The following is a 20,215-nucleotide window of genomic DNA, read 5'->3' on the forward strand; positions in this document are numbered from 1 at the left end:
AGGGCCCCAGACTTGGCATCAAGGGCAGGCCTCTTTCCCTTCCTGAGGTTTAAAGAGGGGGCACAGGGGTGGAGGGATTCTTGCCTGACCATCCTAATAGTCTGTCAATTTTCTCCACAGAGGGAAGTGATGAGATTTCCTTTGACCCAGATGATGTCATCACTGACATTGAGATGGTGGACGAGGGCTGGTGGCGGGGACGTTGCCACGGCCACTTTGGACTCTTCCCTGCAAATTATGTCAAGCTCCTCCAGTAACTGTTCCTGTCTTCTTTCTGCACTGTAACTTCGCATGTCCCCAGTGGCTCTGCCTCCAGATGCTCTCCATTTCTGCTGCAAGTGTCTGAGAGAATGTCATGAGTTGCCTGAAGTTCTAGACAGACTTCCCTCTCCCTCTCCATTAGGGTTGGGAGCAGAGGCAGCATGAAGAAGGGGGTCTCCTTCCCCTTGATGTCTTCTTTATCCTGGATACCCAGGATGATCTCAGGGATGTTTATCTTGTGGTCCCGCCTCCTTCCCCAGGAGTGACCCCTCTAACCCATACCCCTAACTCTACTTTCCTTTGCGAGTGCTTCCTGGTCTGAGCTTCCTGGTCTGTCTGCATGGCAAGGTATGTCTATATTTCCTAGTTTTCCTAGGTGTGTTGTTTTCTCAGTTTCCTTCCCTGCAGAGATATCTCTGACTCTTCTCTCTGATCGGTCCTAAATTGGAAATAAAGTGGGACTATGGCTCACCTCTATTCTGAGGTAAATAGTACTTTTACGTGGCCTTCAATGACCCTCTCTCATTACAGGTAGAGGGAATTTTCCTTCCCTCTTTCGCATATTCAGAAAAATCCTTCCAACCACCATTCATCACTCTGTACCCTGGTGTCAAGGTCCATGCCTTTTCCTTAGACTATACTGATATCCAGTCCAAAACCAGATAGGCCTGGGGAATAGCAGTTAGGTTGGGAAACAGAGGCCAGGAAGGGTCTACATTAAGCAGTTCAACTTCTACTGGCTTCTGCAGTTGTGAGAGGTCAGCCACCTTCCACCTGGGAGTAGTGACTATATTTCTTTAGTGCATGATGATGCCTGAGGCAGAAGCACAAATTAGAGGAAAGGAAGGAGGAAAAGATTTGGCCAAGAACAAGAACAAAAGAGTAAAACTAAAAGGGAACAATTGGACTTCCCTGGTAGCTCAGCTGGTAAATAAACTACTGCAATGCAGGAGATCCCGGTTTGATTCCTGGGTCAGGAAGATCCCCTGCAGAAGGGATAGGCTACCCACTCCAGTATTCTTGGACTTCCCTGGTGGGTCAGACGGTAGAGAATCTGCCTGCACTGCGGAGGCCTAGGTTCGATCCTTGGGCTGGGAAGATCCCCTGGAGGAGGGCATGGCAACCCATTCCAGTATTCTTGCCTAGAGAATCCCCATGGCCAGAAGAGCCTGGCAGGCTATAGTCCATGGGGTTGCAAAGAGTCAGACATGACTGAGCAACTAAGCGCAAAAGGGAACAATGAGGGATAAAAGGGTTTGGAGTCAAAGATAGTGGCCTCTACTAAAGAAAGTCTAGGCTTCCCTGTAGCTGGATGAATGAAATCAATGGCCGTGTAAGAAGATAGACTGAGTTTCTCTGTGGTACATGAAATTTCTCTGTGGTACAGGGCTGAGGCTGATAGAAGAGGTGAGGACCTTTGGACAGCCAGTGATAGGCAAAAAACAAGTCATCAAGCAAAGTATGGGAATGAGATCAGGATGCAGTGAGTTTATCTAACCCCAAGCCACTGGGATTGGCAAGATCCAGAATAGGAGACCCTAGGCAAAACAAAATCAAATCAAAATGAAAGTCAGGATTTGGTATAGGGTTGGTAGAAAATGGGGGCTTTTCTGGTGGTTCAGATGGTAAAGAATCTAAAGTCCATTCTATAACCAATATCTAAACTTGGGTTTAGCTTTCAAAGATGGAGAAGACAGTGCAATCAAGGAAGAGCTAGGATTGGTGGCTGAGACCCATAGTTGTGGCAAGACTTCATGAAAATCCTTAGAGTTCATTGGTAAGCTGCCCATGTGCTTAGAACACTGTATCCGTCAGGCTCATTCCTTGGCTTTTCTTCAAGACACACACTCCTTTGTTGCCACAGTGACCTCTGTGCCAGTGAGACACATCTGTCTCTACACCTCACTTGCAAGATTCACCCAGTTAGACTTTCAGAGTACAAAACAGCCTTTATATTTGCCTGTAGAGATATTGGGGTTTCCAGGGTATAGAGGTAAGTCACACTAGATATATACAATCTCATTCTTTGCTTCAGTTTAATTAGACATCACACATAGATCATACTTTGGCAGCGATTTTCTTCTTACATCCAAATTCCACCTTGATTTTCACTTTTTCCTTCATTATAAGACAAAAGCTTCGTTTCCAGGTCCTTAAGGCAATAATCCTTTCTGCCTGGGTTCCACAGACCTTACCCTCCACATACAGCTGATCCCTACTTTGGACTGGATTTCTTGGTGTGATACTCTTCAAGGGCTCTGCCCACAGACATCTCCCCCATCCAAGTTCTTATTCTTGGGTCCACAGTCCCCTTTCACTCTCCTTAGCTGATTCTTAAGCTGAAGCCATTTCTAGCTCTCTTGCTTTTGTAAGATAATGCTTGCTGTTCATGCTGCTCACTGTAGCTTCATCCCTGTCTCTTGTAAAAGGCTTTCCTTTTTCTCCAATTGCCCTCTCACCATAAAATGTGCTTTTTTGTATAGGCCAGTGGATACCTGTGGTACTCTGATTTCCTGCTACATATATAATTTGATGCCTTATAAAGTGTGTTTGATGATGTTGATCCACTCAATGTTGCACTTTAGATAGAAACTGGGAAAGTAAAGTGTACCTAGAAAGGTGCGGCCCACAAAGAGGTGCAGTCACTCTCCTGCCTGCCCTCCTGAACCCCGGGCTGCCCAGACTGTCAAGGAAGAGCCCTCTGCTCTCTTTCTCTATACTTCTCACCTGGCTCACAGTAGCCCCAGATTTTCATCTCCCTTAGCCTACATCTCCCCTTGCTTTCTTTTTCTAATAAAATAAAACCCCAAAATGGATTTTCAGAGCTTTCTTTCTTCATATAGGAAGGACTAGATTCCAAAAATGTGGAATTGATCCCTGGAGAACTCTTCCTTTTTTTCCCCACTTTATTGTTTAGTTGTTGCAATTACTTACTTTCATTGAATAAAACCTTAGCTCACACTCTAGTTATATTTTTTAGAAAATGGCACATTATATACAAATGTGAAATATAAACCAAACAATAAGGATTAGGAAGTAGAGTTACATTACTGACTAGTACCAAGTGGCACATTAAAATGAAAGATGAGGATACTTCTACTCTGGCACTTGCTCTCATGCCTTCATATCGATTAGACTCTTTTATTGTTGGTGGTTAAATTCTTTGTTCTCTGCTTCTCCACAGTACCCATCCTCCTTTTCCCTCTGTCTTGCTTGCTGACAATTGCTAGGAAAATGGCATCAGTTAAGGTGAGAGGGATATAAACACGGGATAAGCAGTTCAACTATCCTGGCTTCAGCTATGCCTGGAGACCTGATAGGATATATTTTTTGCACATGACCCAAGGACATGAAGCCACATCAAACAAACTTAGCTCCATTTGGTTCCCAACTTAAAATCATCATGTGTCTAAAATCTATTTGGTAAATAAAGAGCTACATGAAATCATGACTACTATAGATGGTTATGTGAGGTCAGAATTTGCTGTACTAAGCTTACCTGACTTACTGCCATTGGCGTATCATTCATTAGGGCAGTGGTTCTCAACCAGGAGTGATTTTGCTCCCAGAGGATATTTTCAGAGACATTTTTGGTTGTTAAAGCAGTAGGGGAGCTACTGGTATTATTGAATAGAGGCCAAGGATGTTACTAAACATCCTCTAACACACAGGACAGTCCCTTATGACAAAGAATTATCCAGTGTAAAATGTCAATAGTTCCACGAAACCCTGCTTTGGGGGATTCCAGTTTCTCTTGTGTATTTTTATTTTGCTTTTGTTCTCATAAGTTTTGACTATTTGTTACCAAAAATCAGAAGTGTCACCCATTTTTCACAGAATGAATCATGCCCAGCAAGAGGTAAGAGCAGTTAAAGGGAATCACTATGTTCAGATGTCTTTCTTCTCAAGATTCCCCATGTTATACTCAAGTGGTGTCTAGGACCTAGGGACTGGTACCACAGGACCTACGGTGGGCCTGACTTTTCCATACGCGTGGTCTCCTTGGGCTACCCTGTGCCTTCTGGCATGACATTTAAGTTGGGATTAGTGTCTTGTGATCATTTCACATAGCCCAGGGTGGTGCTGGCCCATACCTGGGCTCTCCCTAATCCAGACCGAGCATATAATTTTCAGAGGAAAAGAAGCTTGAATCTTAAGTCACTATTAGAATGTTCAAAAGCAGTCTGTGATTTTTGTCCTAATTTTCTTCATACATATAGTATCTCCTCTGGATTCCTCTCATTTTTTCAAGGCTGTCCTTCTATATGTTGCGAAGATTCTACACAACCACCTCATTCTGTGATCTTATTTCTGCCTCTTACTGTTCAACCCTAGGTGTCCCTGAGGCTGCTGTGCTTAGCCTAGGTCTCTATTCTGTTGGACTGTTTGAACTGTCTGGGCTTAGAGACAGTGAGGTAACTAAAAGAAGCCCTGGACTTGGCTGTCAAGGCAACTCTAGCTCCAGAAACTTCAGACTGTGCTTTTTACCCTGGGTGCCCTGGGAGGCATCTCAGTCCCTCTTCCTATACTGCCTCTGCCCCATATCGTTGAAGGCGCTCATAAACTAAAAAGTTCTCCACAAAAGCACAGGCCTATGCTGGTTATGGAATTTCACTGCTCTCTCATCTCCTAAGGTCTTGGGCTCATCTTCTAAATGGGCTCAAGTTACCTATTTACTCCGCAGATAGATTTATTTTAGAAAAAATAAGTACGGGGAGGGAGGCTATCAGTTATCAGTATGGCACTATAGCAATTATACAAGCCATGGCTTAGGAAATTTTCCACCTTATGCTGCTACTCAGGTTTTGAAGGACATTGCATGTTCGAAAACACCTAGATAACATTTGCAATTTATAGAAGAAAGTTCTCAAAATCACACTCTGTCCAACTTCAGTAACTCTGAATAGGAATCCAAGAATGGTGGCTTCCGAGTCTTTAGTGTAAGGTGTGTCTTCCTCGTGGTCTGGCTCTAAAGGTGGTGACTAAGGTCTCTCGGGCCTGTTCATGGGACTGACGCATGCTGGTCAAAAGAATCGGGTCAGTCTTGCGTTCTACAACATTGAAGGGACAGGATTTCAGGTGCTCAGACATGGAGGCAACTTCATTAAACTCCCAGCTCTTGATTTTGGAGAAGAGGCTGCTGAATTGCCAAATCTGAGGAGAGATAGATGCATGAAAGTAAACCCAGAGTGTGATACCCTCAGGTCAGCTTTATTTAAATAGTTTGAAGAAATGCCTTTCTGTTCTTCCTGGTCTCAGATTCCAGAGAGTGTTTAGTGACTGCAGCATACATGTGTTAGTCCCTTCTCCAGCATCCAGTTCCTAGACCCCATTCCAACTGATAACCTTCCCAGCCAGCCACATGTTGTGTGAAAATGACTAATACCAACTAATACTAATCTGCTTATTGCTATACACCCTCACCCCACCCCACCCCCCAGCAAAGTGATTAGTTCTAGAATAGACATATGTTTCAAATCAAGACAACCAGTGCCAATGAGACTCTACTCCAGAACTTTTCTCTGAGATATCAGGAAGTACATTCTTTTTTCCCCTCTGTGCTTAAATTTGGAAGCTATTGTCTCTCAGAGCTGCTAACAGCCCCCATGGACCACGAAGGGAGAACTGTGTCTTAGAGTGGAGTCACTAGTGAGAAAGTAGAGATAAGAATTGATAGTAAAAAGATCATTTGGGGGACATTTTTGAGCAGTTAGATCAAGCCATAACTGAAACTATTACCTTTAGACTTTTTAGTTATGGGCCAATAAACTCCCTTTATAGTTTATGTATAAACTTATGTGTAAAGTTTCTTATGTATAAAGAATACATTTATACATGTAAAGAATACCTGTATAAAGAATATTCTTATGTATAAAGAATGCATTCCAGTAGTCTTGCCTGGAAAATCCCATGGATGGAGGAGCCTGGCAGGCTATGGTCCACGGGGTCACAAAAAGAAAGATTCTTTCATTTATACAATATTTTAAAAATTAAATAAGCATTTGAACCAGGGGAAATCAGTGGACCAAATTATTTTAGAACTTCAAATGAATTCAACAATGGCAAAAATTAGTTGACATGCGGCTGAGGAGAATCTGTTGGCATATTGTATCAATTAGAGTCTAGGCCGAAAACAGATGGCACACTCATACTGGGTAATCTGAAGAGAATTTTAAAAAGGAATGATACACAAATGTGTGAGCAGTGTATAGGAAAACCAGAAGATTTAGTGCAGTACCCAGGCTAGTAACAATCTTGAGTGTTACTACTCTAGGCCTGAATGGGAAGGAGGAGTTTATTAGAATCCAGAATGGGTAACTGTGTGGAGAAAACTATCAAATATCGCTATCTTCAGTGGAGAGACAAGGCCAGTGCAAAGTGTCGAGAAGGGGAAAATGCATGCAGAGAGGAAGCCAGAAGAACACTTGTGTCAGCCTCTCCCACCTGCCCATCTCCCACTAGATACACTCCCGTTAGACTAGCCCGCCTGGAAGCTGGAGGGCAGGGGAGCAGGTTAAGGTAGTCTGCAGAGATCAGCCTCCTGGGGGACAGATCACGATGGAGAATGGATCATGCAAGCAAACAGCAGATATTCTGAACACATACACAGAGATACATAGACACTACCATCTGTATTACTATTTTTATGTTTATGGGTGTGTCTCCTCTTCTAGGCTAGCTTCCTTGAGCTCACAGACTGTGCCTCATTCTTAGTAACCTAGTACAATCCCAGTGCCTAGTACACTGCTGGTGCCTAGAAGGCTCTTAGTAAATAATTGCTGAATGAATGAAGTAAATGACTAAGTGAATTACTTGCCTTTCTGTGAACTCTCCAGGAGGTGCCTCCATGGGAATACCTCCTCTTCTTCCACTGCAGGAGGACCATCCCTCTCTCTTGTAACAAAGTGGCACAGATACTCCTCATCAGCACGGACACCTGGGAGAGCTGGGACAGGCTGATGCTGTCTAGGAACCCAGCAATGTACTGCAGGACTTCCAGGGGCAGGCTGGTTAGAGAATTCTGGTTTTTTCCTTCACAACCTGAGAAATGGTTGTTCTTCCTTCCCTCACTCAGCTCTGAAGCAACCTCCGGCTTGATGGCAAACGTCTTGAGCTCCTGACTGTATATCACTTTTGCCTTTTGCCCTGGGGGACGGAAATGGTTTTGAATAAAGGTACATCCCAAGTAGGCCAGGGGGCATCGGTGTTGGAACCAGCCGTTGAGACATGACTGAATGTCTGTGTGGACATTCTTGAAATGTAGGGGAAATTCATCCCTCCTGAAGAATTTGTTGCAGGTGAAAGTAAAGGCAGAGCTGCTCTTGTTGTGTCTCCTGGTCACACACTCACTGTGGAGCTCCACATGGAGCCCGTTCGTGTTGCTGTTCGGGTTGGCAGTGGTTAGGAGGTCGGCCAGCACCGTCCCAGAAGAAAACTGTTCTGGCTCAAAATTGTATGTCTGTGTAGCAAAATCCATGAATAGCCCGTCAATGCTCCTGGACTCGGAGATGACGTGACCTTTGAGTTCTCTTTCCAAAGCACACAGGAGGGTGGTCTTGATGAGATCTGACTTGGGCAGGTCCTCCACAGTGATCCCTAAATCTGAAGTGTCGACAGCCTTGTGCTCACTTGGCCTACAACTCATGGCATCACCTAGGCGAGCCCGCTTCCCACAGTAGCTCACGGGGACTTTGAAGGTGTAAACAGTCTTCACTTCCTGAGCCTCCAGGTTGCCGTAAACAAAGTCTTTCTCTTTGGGTGTACAAGCAGGCATCTGACCAAAGTGAATAAGCATCCTCCCATTGTGCACCAGGTACATATTATAGTCCTTTGCATCCACAGCTGTTTTCAGTCTTTCCAGAACACCATCCTGCCAAGGGGCAAGTCCTGTCTTTTCTATGGTTGCGTGAAAGTCCTGCTGCTTCTGGTCTTCCTGTGGTTCTTTTCCTTTGGCAGCTCCCTCCTCTACCGTTCTATTGCTGCTGGAAATCTGTTCTTTCTCTGGGCCGTTACTGCTCTTGCTGTCACTGCTGGCTAATGAGCTTGTTAAAGCTGAGGCTGCATGCTCTTTGCTGAATATATTTTCCCACTTGTCAAACTTGGCCAGGTCCATCCCTTCTTTGGTTTTGGCTAACACCTCTCGTTCTTCTTGACTCAACTCTACCACCTCCCCATTCATGGCTGACAGAGAGCAGCCTGTTAGCAAACTAGCATCCTCCCCACCCACCGCTCCACCCATTTCCTCCCAGCTGGCTTCACCATTCATAGGAGGTTCCTCTTCCGTGGGTTCTCTAGTTTCTGGGAAAAGTTCTACCATTTTCAGAGATCTAAAAAGGACCTTCTGGTCCTGAAGGGCCAGGGCTGTGTCCAAGCATTCCTCATCGGGGATCTCTTTCATGATGTTCTCGTGAAGCGTTGTTTCAGAGTCCACGTTTGGCCAGCGGTTCCACTCCATGGAGCAGCAGACCACGCTGGCAGGACACACTTGCAGGTGCTTGGCCAGCTTGTGGCGGGACAAGAAGAGGGGGCAGCCATATTCGGAGTTGAGGCACGGAACCTGCTCTAAAGGGCAGAGTAGCTCGTGCTCAGCCTCTTTGCACATGTGGAAGGTAGCACCACAGGACAGGTGGCAGTTTATCACTGGGCAAGAGACACTGGGCTCCACAGGCATGTGGCAGTGACGGTTGAAGCATCTCTCACAGTGTCTGTGCTGCCCTGGTGGAGGCCTGCGTGTCCTACCCTAGAGACACCAAAGGCAAGGGGAAAGAGAAAACAAGTGACTGCTGGAAGAGAAGCTCTACATGTCTGTGAGTGTTTAAGTTTTAATTGACTTATTTCCTGTTTATACACACTGATTGTAGGAACCTTGGAAAATACAGAAAGTAATAGAGAAGAAAGCTGGAGAAGAAAATGGCAACCCACTCCAGTATTCTTGCCTGGAAAATCCCATGGATAGAGGAGCCTGGTGGGCTACAGTCCATGGGGTCACTAAGAGTTGGACACGACTGAGTGACTGAGAAGGCACAGAGGAGAAAGCAAAAACACTCATAATACCACAACCAGAAATAACAACTATCAATATTCTTTATTTTCCAGTAGTTTATTTTATCTATGTACTTGATGTGTTGAAAATAGGAAAAAAAAAAAAAACCCACACATGAAAGTGGGCTACAAACTTGACAATTGCTATTTTTGAGTTGTGGTTTATGGAGGATTTATGCACAGTTAATACTCTGAATACAATTTTTCTGCTTTAACTTGCTATTACATTATGTCTAGGCTGTTTTTATAAATTTTTCTTTGCAGACTTTCTTCACAGTGGCAGTGTAGCATTCCAGAATGAGTGTTCTGTCATACACATGATCAACCACCAGGGGGCATGCTGGGAGGACCAAGGTGGGACTGGTTTTGCTCACATCTTCTTCCTCAGCACCTGTCACAGGACCTGGATCATTGTAAGCACTCAATAATATTTGCTGAATGAAGGAAGTATTAGCCATTTAGCTTACAGCTGGATTTTTTCTTTTTCATATATAAAGTTTTACTAAAAATCTTTGCTCATCAGTCTCTCTCAGGTCTCTGCTTTCCCCCAACTCTGTGTTGGTTTATTCTAGGTTCTGCTCTAGCACCTCTGGTTCAGCAAAAAGCCAATATATATCATTAGGCCAAAAGGAAAAATCCACCAGCAGCTTGGACTACAGGCTAAATGAGGCCACATCTGGACCTCTGAAAGGTGAAGTTCCAGTGAGCACCCGGTACTTACCATAGTTTCCAAATTTCTTCTGGCTTTGTATAATAACTCTAGGGGAAATATAAAAATATAAATATGAATGATTCATGAGAAAGTTATTTTATCTACTTTAACAGGGGCCAAAATGACTTCAAGTACTCTTCCGTCACCCTGGAAGTAAGTATCATGGCCCCCCATTTTACTGTCAAAAATGCTCTTCTTAGATTCACTTTTACTTTCACTTTCCTTCAACACACACACATTTTTTTTTTTGGCAAGCCATTTGAAGATAAGTTGCTGATATTATTACACTTTATCTTACTGGCATATATATACTTACTTATCTGTAAGTATTTTAGCAAATATTTCCTATGAATAAGACATTTTCTTTTGTGACTACAGTAACATTATCTCACCTAAGAAAACTAAAAACAATACTGTCTATATTCAAATTTTCCCAATTATCCCAAAAATGTCTGCTGTACTTTAAAAAACAATTTTCAGTTTTTTAACCAGAATCCCGGTAAGGTCGACTTATTACATTTGTTTAAGTCTTTTCAGCCTCCTTTAATCTGGAAAATCCTCCTTAACTTTTCTTTTTTAGAAAAGACAGCCTTAAATCTCAAGGAAATTGTATGCTAGTTTATTCATGTATTCATTCTTCCATACATTTATTCAACAAGCATTTTTTGGTTACCTACTATATATGCCCTAGTGAGCTTAAGGGTTACCCAGACTGCTTGTTGGAGAAGGAAATGGCAACCTGCTCCAGTATGTTTGCCTAGAGAATCCTGTAGAGAGAGGAGCCTGGTGGGCTGCTGTCTATGGGGTCGCACAGAGTGGGACATGACTGAAGTGATTTAGCAGCAGCAGCAGCAGCAGCAGACTGCTTGTTAATGTGGCTTTAAACACTATTGTTCATTATAATCAGCTGTAATGCTTGTTACATATATAGATTTGCACTGTTCCCTAGGGTAGCCACTGGCCACATGTGGCTACTTAAGTTAATCAAAATGAACTAGAATTAATAATTTAGTTCCTCAAGTCATACTACATTTCAAGTGTTCAGTAGCCCCATATGGTTAGTAGCTACTCTATTGGACAACACAGAATAGAATATTTTCATCCTCATAGAAAGTTCTATTGGACAACACTGCTACAGATGCTGGCTGTACCCCTGACCTGAGTGAAGTGAGTGTTCTGAAACTTACATTCTTAACACATTCCCTATCTGACTCGTGCACTGCAAGTATGAAAGAGAGATCATGCCAGAATGCTCTATAATAGCCTGAATCAGGAGGCAGGTGAGAAGCTGCTAGCCAGAACATTAATAGGTTCAGGGTCAAGTAGAAGATAAATCAGCCAGAGAGAAAGAGTGCTGAGCAGAGTGGAAGGACTGTGAGGGTTGGACTGAGAGGAAGCAGAATAGGTTCAGATAAAGATCTTTTGGATGCAAGAGTCCAGTCACTTCTTTCATCATACAATTTAACATTCAGGTGGGCTCCTGCCATATTCCAGATCACTCCTGGGGGGAAAAATTCCCATTGTGGACTTGTGGGAATTTGTAAATATTAGGTTCAAGCATCTGGAATTTTGGTATTCAATAAGGAACCATTTGGGAATTCCCTGGCGGTTCAGTGGTTAAGACTTTATACTTCCAATGTAGGGGGCATGGGTTTGATCCCTGGTTGGGGAACTAAGTTCCCACAGGCTGCATGATATGGCAAATAATAATAATAGTAAATTAATTAAAAACAACCCATCTGGAAATTTTTTAAAAAAGAACCATTTATCATTGTAATTGGGGTATTAATCAGTAGTAGTGGAAGGATGGAGTGGAAGGACCTGGAGTTACTAGAGAACATGCTGGAGGCTGAGACGGTGAGACAGATGACAGCAGAAGTAGACAAGATGAGACAGACAGGAGACAATACAATGTTACAAATAACATTTTTGTTTCTGACTTGAGATGGGGGAAGAAGAAAAGCCAAAGATGATGCCAAGAAAGTGAATCAAGAAAAGAGAATATTGGGTGTAATTCTGAGAAAAATGGAGGTCTAAGGAGGAAAGTGTTTGGGGAGGAAAGATGGGCCCAGAGAGTATAACACAAGTTGTTTTAGGTCATGACAGATCATGTGGGTGGGAAGATGAGGAAGTAGAATACAGAGATGCAGACTTGTGAATTATCCACTTAAAAGTGAGAGGAAGCCATAACTGGAGAAGTGAGCGCACAGTGTAGAAATCTGAGCCATGAAGTACAAGGCTAAGTGTGACCACTTTAGGAACAAGAAGAAGTAGAGCCAGAGAAGGAACACCAGAGAGCTAAGAGAGTCAGGACTACGTTGCCAGATCTAACGGAAAGGGTGAGCGATGGCCTCCAATGCTACCGTGAGGTTAAGAACAGTGATGACAGTGCCACTGCTCGTGGCAGGTCCCCAGAGAGCTCTTGCCAGAGCATGTGCATTTCAGCTGGGAGGTGGGACTCTTGGCCATTCAAAATCTGGTGTTTGTTTGGAGTGGAGGAGAAAGCGGTTAAACACACACTTCAATGTTGGCAGGGCCTGTGCCCTGCCTGAGAGAATGAGACCATCTGTTTTCTATTCATGACAGACATTCATCAGACATCCAGAATGGACTGTGGATGACTCATGGTCCCCTGTTGGGTTTTAGGTGGGAAAGAAGATTGGAGTAAGAAAAAAGCTAACAGCACCAGGAATGTCCAACTTCATGTTTTCCAGCCAGCCAGATTCTGTGACAAAGTTGAGCCCATTTCCCAGCAAGGGCAAAGCAGCCCTGGCTAGTTCTGTGCACTCCCTGTGTGTAGCGAGAACTCTGCCCTTGTCAGACACGTGTCTGGCTAGACGGACAACAGTAATAAATTCTAAGCTCAATCATTTCTTCTCTTTAAACTTGAGGTATAGTTGATTTACAATGTTGTGTTAGTTTCAAGTGTACAGCAAAGTGATTCTGTTATACATACATCTATATCTATTTTTTCATTCTTTTCCTTTATTGGTTATTACAAAATATTAAGTATAATTCCCTGTGCTATACAGTAGGTCTTTGTTGCCAATGACTTCCTATCCTTCAGCATTATAAAAGGTTCTTAGGAACAGTGGTTTTGAGGCTAGGAACATTTGTAGTGGAGCCTTATTGCTGTCCATCTCTTTGAAGTTATTTGAAACTATCCCTTTAAGAGAAATCAAAAGCAATGCATGGAGGCAACAAAGATGCTGTAGCTGTTGTTGTTGCTTTATGTTGCTATTTAAAGAGCTTCTGCCAGACTCTGGAGCTACCCCAGATGACTGACTTTGAGAGAGGACATGTGCTCAGCAGAAAGACACTGAGTGGAGACCACTCATTGGAGATGTTTGGCAGTGGAGGAAAGGAGAAAGATAAATATAGCCTAAGGGCATAAAATATCACATCTCAACCTTTTGTTGTATAGCTGGGGGAAAACATTCCAAAAACATTCCTACTATGATAAAGGACAATTCAAAATTGTTGATATTATAACTATTGCTGGAGAAATAGGGTGACCAAACATGCTAGTTTGCCTTAGACACGCTCTGAGTGAGCACTGAAAGTCCCAGGTCCCAGGAAACCTTTTAGTCCCAGGTGAATTTTGACAACTGATTGATCACCTTAGGTTGGAGCCAACTGGTGTTGCCTCAAGTTAACCAAGTTAGATTTATCATAGGTTGTCTCATGATATGAGATGCCCTGTTCTCCCAATTTCTATTTCAGTGCAGTGACTGGATCCTTATCCTCCATGGGGTTTGTCTGACTTGCCCAGATTGAGTGATCTCTCTGCATTTTGGATGTCATACAGGAAGAGACATGAGATATCATTGCTTGACATGTGTGTTTATATAACATCTCATTTAATCCTCACAATAATCTTGTGAGGTGGGCATTACCATCTCCAGTTTACTGATAAGGACAATGAGGCACAAAGAAGCTTAAGTCTGTCTGATTTCAAACTCTGCTCTCCACTACATCACACTGTGTCCATTGGAGATCCATATAGACCTCTGTGGTCCATCTCCATGATCAGGGGAGAATGTGAGCCCATGGCTATACTCTATTAGGCGATAGCCTCTTTTCCTCCAGATGAGGTGCAGAAAGATGTCTACATGTATTATCTTTCCAAATTATAGAGGAGCTGGATGCTTCACATTAGGAAACACCTTCATCCCAATGATGATTTTTTTGGGGGGGCCCTCCTCTTGAGCCATCCCATATGGTGCCCTTCTGAATAGAAACAAGATGACCCTACAGGTCCCATGCCTTCACAGTTCAGGGAAAACAAATGTGACAGGGAAAATTTTTAGGGTTAAAATGTTCACTTCCATATGGAGTCTGGAAGTGATCTTGCAGAGATTTTAAATGAAACATCTTGCAGGGATTTTAAATGAAACATCTACCAAATCAAAGCATATAGAACTTCTTCACTGTGAAAAACCTGATGAAATTCTGTTCCTGAAACAGAGTATGGTTACTTGGGTGACATTTTCCCCTTCAGTTTCCATGCCCCTATAGTCTCCTATAAATTCTTGCTTCCTGTCAGAAAAGGTAATTCCCTCCTCTTAAAAATGAACTTCAATCAAGTTTGGCCAAAACACTCTCGTCAAAAATATGTTTTAAAGTTCCCCTGTCTAGAGGACACAATGTTATATAACTTAAATAGTTGAGAGATCTACACAGAACTAGATTTTACTAATTGTACTGGATGAAGTTTAAATAGAATATGAGTAGATAGGGGCTTCCCATGTGGCTTAGTTGGTAAAGAATCTGCCTGCAATGCAGGAGACCTGGGTTTGATTCCTGGGCCAGGAAGATCCCCTGGAGAAGGAAATGGCAACCCACTCCAGTATTCTTGCCTGGGGAATGGTAGATAGAAGGACCAAGGGCAGTACGTGAGTTCAAGGGATGAATATTTCTTTAAAGAAATAGAGGAGAATTTAGAACCTGACAAAGGAGCAGAAACTATTTGATGCAAGTTTTGGTGCTTTGTGGATCACTCAGAAAGGAGTAAATTAATAAGCAAAGGCAAGTCAGCTAGAATAATAGTCCTTAAAATATGGTACCTAGACCAACAGAATCAGAATCACCCAGGAACTGGTTAGAAAAGTACAGTATTGGGCCCCACCAAATCAGAACTACTGAATCAGAACTACCAGCTGATTGTACTGTAAACTCAAGTTTGAGAGCTAGAAGAGCCTGATATTGTGCCCAATCACAAAGAAACTAGTGCCCGGTTAGGGGGGAAGGCTTGGGAGAAAGATCTGAAAAGGCAGTTGGCAAATCTATCCATTTCTTTCCATCTCCACCACCACTGCCCAGGTCCAAGCACCATCATCTCTCATCCAGTCTGGAGCAATAGAATTATAATCACTCTTACTTCTCCCATTTTGTGCCCCGTAATCTTTATTCATCAGCAGAAAGAGTGATTTTAACAACCTTTAACATTAGATCACTAGTTCCCTGCTTAAAATCTTCAGAGGATCCCATCCTATCACAAGGAATAAGGTCCAATGTCCTCATCTTGGCCCACATGGTCCTCCCTGAGTGCCCCTTGCTTGCCTCTTTTACCTCACCTCTCTCCCTTGAGCACTTAGTTCCAGCACTTTTGCTCATTCTTCTGTAGGAACTTTGAACTTGTTCTTTCTCCCAGGAGAATTCACCCCCTGCTCCATAATTGCTTATGGGTTTCTTCTCCCCATTTAGATTTTACCTTACCTACTACTTCCACAGAGGTCTTACCTGATACCCCCGATCTGAAGTAAATTAAAGAGGGGACTCCCTGGTGGTCTGGTGGACTCTGCTTTTTCACTGCCGAGGGTACAGTTTCAATCCCTGGTCAGGCTAAGATCATGTAAGCTGTGCGGCACAACCAAAAATTAAAAATAATAAAAATAAATTAGTGAACACATGTTCTGCTGGGTAATTTTTTGACAAGTTACTGAATCTCCCTAAAGTTAGTTTATTCATCCATAAAATGGGTCTCATCATAACCCATAGGCTTGTGTGAGGATCAAACGAGATAAAGTAGTGAACGTATTTAGTATACAGGAGTCCACTAAACTGTCCTTCTTCTACCAAGAAGGTCATTCTCATGGTCACCACCCTTGTCCAGACCTTATTTCTTCCAATTGCATCATGCCCACAGCCCTTGGCTGGCCTTTCAATTTTCAGTTCTCCCTCATTCCACTGAATCTTACATACCCTGCCAGTTTAATCATTCTCAAACCTCTATTTAAAAAAAAGGCTTTCCTCACTCCTTTATGAATGTGAATCTCCCTAATTTCCCACAATTTTGGCCTCTTATGTTCACCACAAATGGCTTCCCAGGTGGCGCTAGTGGTTTTAAGAGATGGCAGTTCAATCCCTGGGTCAGGAAGATCCCCTGGAGGAGGGCATGACAACCCACTCCAGTATTCTTGCCTGGAGAATCCCCATGGATAGAGGAGCCTGGTGGGCTATAGTCCATGGGGTCTCAAAGAGACGGACACGACTGAGTGACTAAGCACAGTATAGCGCCGAACATATGCTAATTTGTTTTTGTTGTTGTTCTGTTTTGTTTTAAAGGAAGAAAAAGAAACATTTTCAACTTTATTACGTTAATATGGCCTTAACTGAACGGAAAAGACTCAGTGGACTCCAGTTTCGACAGATACGCTGACTGCTGCCAGGATTGTTTGTAGGACTTTACAGCACTTGTTCTTGCAGTCATAGAATCAGAAATCTGGATCAGGCAGATAACCAGAAATCCTCTGCTCTGGAGTTTTGCAAACATCAGTGTGCATAGGAATCACCTGAGCAGTTCTTTTAAAATGCAGTTTCTGATCTTGTAGGACAAAGGGTTATGAAAAGGGTCTAGTTTAACCTCCTCATTTTCTGCAAGGGAAACTGAAGCCCAGAGAATGAATGTCTCATTGCCCATGCCCCCCAGAGTCTCTGACTCTAATCACATGCTTTTATTTTTTCTACTTCACCTTGATGGTTTATTAAGAAATTCTGTGGAAACCACAGTACCACACAGAGCTACCAGGGTGACAATGGCCAAGGGCGTGTGGGCAGCTTAGATGATACCAAGGGCAAAGCAGGACAGAGCCTGGAAGAATGAGGAAGAGGTGGTGACCAAGGGTCACTGGCCAGAAGGTCGTGAGAAGGCATACAGCAGGTATATTTAAATCACTGACTCAAACAAAAGAGAATGGGATTAACAGATGATAGTTTTCACATTCTTTACTATAAAGTTAGTAGACAATCAGGGTTGGTGTCAGGGAGATATTTTTAGGCAAGGGGCCCTCCCAGCACCCCCTCACATGATGTCAGCGACTAACTATTTTGCCTCCTCATGTGGCTAGCCCTGGCAATAATTATTTATTCCCAGGCTTTAACTTTAGTGGAAGTGACAAGGTCAATAGTTTAAGAACAGAGATTAACTGTTAACCTATTAACCAGCCAATTAATTTGTTACCTTAATTATACATTGTTAATCTGTTTCCTTGCAGTGGAGATATTTAATTTTAGAGAAAGAAAATGTATAAAGTTAAATATTCAAATAATTCCTTTGCCTCTTGAGATTTTAACACAACCAGTTGGCCAAGGAAAATTCCCACATGTGGTCCCATAAACCTGGGCTTTTAGGCTATGATTTCAGCCCTTTCACTATACCTTAAAAACCATCCTCCCCCAAATCACCATCTGCAGTTCTCTACCTACACTAGAATCTACCTTTAAACTTTCTAGTTATTTAATTAGCTATTAATTCTCATAACTGGTGCTTGTGTTATTAGTGTCAGTACTTTAAATTACTGTTTTGTATTGGCCAAGAAAATGCAAAGTGGCCAGATTACTTAGGAGTAGCTCTGAGTCAACTGGTCTGGTTGGTTACTGCTAAGCTAACACACGATCTTGCTAGGACAGTATTCAGTATACACCTTGAAAACACTGGTGCTCCAGAAACCTTGACAAAATTAAATGAAGTGAGGCAATTGTACATAGTGCATTTGATTGTGCCTAGCCAACAGGCATAATTATAACCCAGACACTGATAGCAAAGTTATGGGATGCATCTGGAGGTTACAGAGGCTGGCAGGAAGGAACCAGGAATTAGGGTGTCTGGTGGTAGGTCTCCTTTTCTTGGCATTGGTGGCATTCGCCAGTACACTGCAAAGTTCAGAGCGTACAGAATCATTTTTGCTGCACAGGCCACTTCCCAGGATGTCCTTGGCTGAACTTTTAACTCTATCACACTAAAGCAAGGTCCAGAGGAAAACAGGAAAATAAACACTGCACCCTTCTCCCTGCCAATTTGTTTGTGCATGCAACACTATGAAGTTATTCCCAAAGCTGGAAATAACCTGTCTACACTTTAAAGTGCTTGATACTTCAAGTATCATTATCATTTTACTTTTGTCCCTCAGGATGTGCAAGTTTCAAGTTTGTGATAATTTTTGGTTTACCAGCCTGTATAAGTTTTTCAGCTTGTAAAATACTTTCACTTCTATTCCACAAATGTATTTGGATTCAGGAAAGCTGGGAAGGAATGAGTCATGTTTAGGAAATGTTGTTAAATAAAAACTGGTTTTAAACTCTGCAGCAGAATTTTAAAAATATATGCAGTAAATACTATTGTGCTAAATTAACCAGTAGTATCACAGGTGATGAAATTCAAAGTACATGAGAATGACTTGCAATTAACACTGCAAATGTTGATTGGGGAAAGATCACAACATTTAGACTTCAGAAAATAAAAATTCTGGGTTCTGGGCCTTTCATCTGTTTTATCACCACCTCCTCCCCCTCCGCTATCTTGAACCCCCATCAATACTGTGTAACCTTAGAGACACCACATAACTCCTATGGTTGATTGCAGAAGAAAGAACCTAAGCTGTTAGGAAGCAGGTAATCTGCTGCTCTAAGATTTTAGATTCAAAGCAGGAGTTCCCATATGAAATGAAAGCAGAGTTTCATTCTCTGAGCCAACCTTTTCTCCCTCATATGTAACTAATTTGTCTTAACAACCCTCTTGCTCAGAGCAAAAAGGTGATAGGCAGCTCAGCCTCTGCTTCCCTGTTCACCACGCTAAATTCCCCCTTGATGAACCTGCCCGCATCTAAAAAGCTTACCTTCCTGGCGCGGGCTGAGTCAGCATGTGCTGCACCTGCGTCCCTTGGTTGTGAGCAGGCAGACTTCCGGAGGTGGCTGGGCGTGCATCAGCTGCTGCAGAGGACCGAATTCTGTCGTGGAGGTAGGGAAAGGAGAAAAAACTTCAACAGAAATAGTTCAAGTGCTTCGAAGTTAAAAATAAAACTATATCACAAGGGCCAATGTGACCAGGCTCAGCTTACGATTTTTTTCTTTCTCCTGTATTTATCAGCGCTCTGTCTCTGCTGGAGAGGCAGTCACAGGGGAAGCCGAAAGGCAAGTGGGGTTTTATATCAGTGGGTTTTCTTTCCCTTGAGGAAGGAGGAAAATCCTTTTAAGAAGGATCATTTTCAAGGCCAGAGCAGCCTCTCCAAGTCCTGTGCATACTGTTGGCAGATCCAGCTGTGCTCCCTGTGGCTGGTGGAGCACTCGGGACAGACTGCTGCTCTAATTATAACCGCACTTTGCACCTAAACCTGTCACTGGCTGAGGCAGCAACTTGTGAAAGTAACATGTGGTCCTCTGTTTCTCCTATTTCTTGTCATGACAAGGAAGCGGCTGTCCTCTTCCAGCCCTCTTCCTTCCCCAGTGGTTGGGAAAGGAAGAGTTTGTAATTCAGAAATCAGGCATAGTTTAAGTCCACTGTGAGAGAACTAGAGGTGGTAGGAGGCTTAGCTATTACTTAGTCCAACTCTCTCTTTTTTACATTTGAGGAGGCAGAGATTTAGAGAAAGTAAATTTTGCCTAGATCATCTAGCACTATGTTGAACAAAAGGGTTGAGTGGTCATCTTTTAACTTGTTTTTTAGATATGTTCATTTGTGTTGTATTCTACATATAAGTGATATAATGTGGGATTTGCCTTTCTCTTTCTTACTCATTTCACTTAGTAAGATAATCTCTAGGCCCATCCTTATTGCTGCAAATGGCAATATTTCATTCTTTTATGGCTGAGTAATATTCCACTGTGTATAAACACATATGTAGATAGATAGTGCTGCTATGAATATTGGAGTACGTGTATCTTTTCTAATTAGTACTTTTGTTTTTTCTAAATGTGGACCCG

At 42.8% G+C, this 20,215-nt stretch overlaps 2 protein-coding genes and 1 long non-coding RNA gene across 4 annotated transcripts in view; 2 read left to right on the forward strand and 1 right to left on the reverse strand.

The window, feature by feature from the left end:
• Positions 1-3,077, forward strand: part of HCLS1 (hematopoietic cell-specific Lyn substrate 1) — a 34,957-nt gene extending 31,880 nt beyond the window's left edge. The window contains exon 14 of the mRNA XM_043875108.1: positions 121-3,077. Within this exon, the coding sequence (XP_043731043.1) occupies positions 121-257 (137 nt within the window). The 3' untranslated portion in view covers positions 258-3,077. The remainder of the gene's footprint in view (positions 1-120) is intronic.
• Positions 3,078-4,933: 1,856 nt separating this feature from the next.
• On the reverse strand, positions 4,934-19,626 carry FBXO40 (F-box protein 40). Of its 2 annotated transcripts, XM_043875106.1 has the most exons (6): positions 19,354-19,622; positions 19,132-19,242; positions 15,758-15,874; positions 10,025-10,062; positions 7,079-9,001; positions 4,934-5,415 (listed from the first exon to the last, which is right to left on the reverse strand). In XM_043875106.1, the coding sequence occupies exons 4-6, from the start codon at positions 10,025-10,027 to the stop codon at positions 5,197-5,199; spliced, it is 2,145 nt and encodes a 714-aa protein (XP_043731041.1). In that variant the 5' UTR covers positions 10,028-10,062; positions 15,758-15,874; positions 19,132-19,242; positions 19,354-19,622; the 3' UTR covers positions 4,934-5,196. The 2 variants fall into 2 exon arrangements, with proteins under 2 accessions (XP_043731041.1, XP_043731042.1); XM_043875107.1 differs by lacking the exon at positions 15,758-15,874 and having other exon boundaries at positions 19,354-19,626.
• On the forward strand, positions 8,927-18,599 carry LOC122675918. The gene is made up of 3 exons (XR_006335368.1): positions 8,927-10,016; positions 10,129-10,168; positions 16,583-18,599. It is a non-coding gene; the product is annotated as an uncharacterized LOC122675918 (long non-coding RNA).
• Positions 19,627-20,215: the final 589 nt, after the last annotated feature.

The sequence above is a fragment of the Cervus elaphus genome, chromosome 19 (assembly GCF_910594005.1).
Source record: "Cervus elaphus chromosome 19, mCerEla1.1, whole genome shotgun sequence".
NCBI lineage: Eukaryota > Metazoa > Chordata > Mammalia > Artiodactyla > Cervidae > Cervus > Cervus elaphus.

Bases quoted from the DNA above. Each gene is read 5' to 3' on its own strand.
- FBXO40 (XM_043875107.1), bottom strand. The intron at 5,416-7,078 runs GCAAGTAATTCA...ATCTCTCCTCAG, and splicing joins CCTGGAGAGTTCACAGAAAG to ATTTGGCAATTCAGCAGCCT.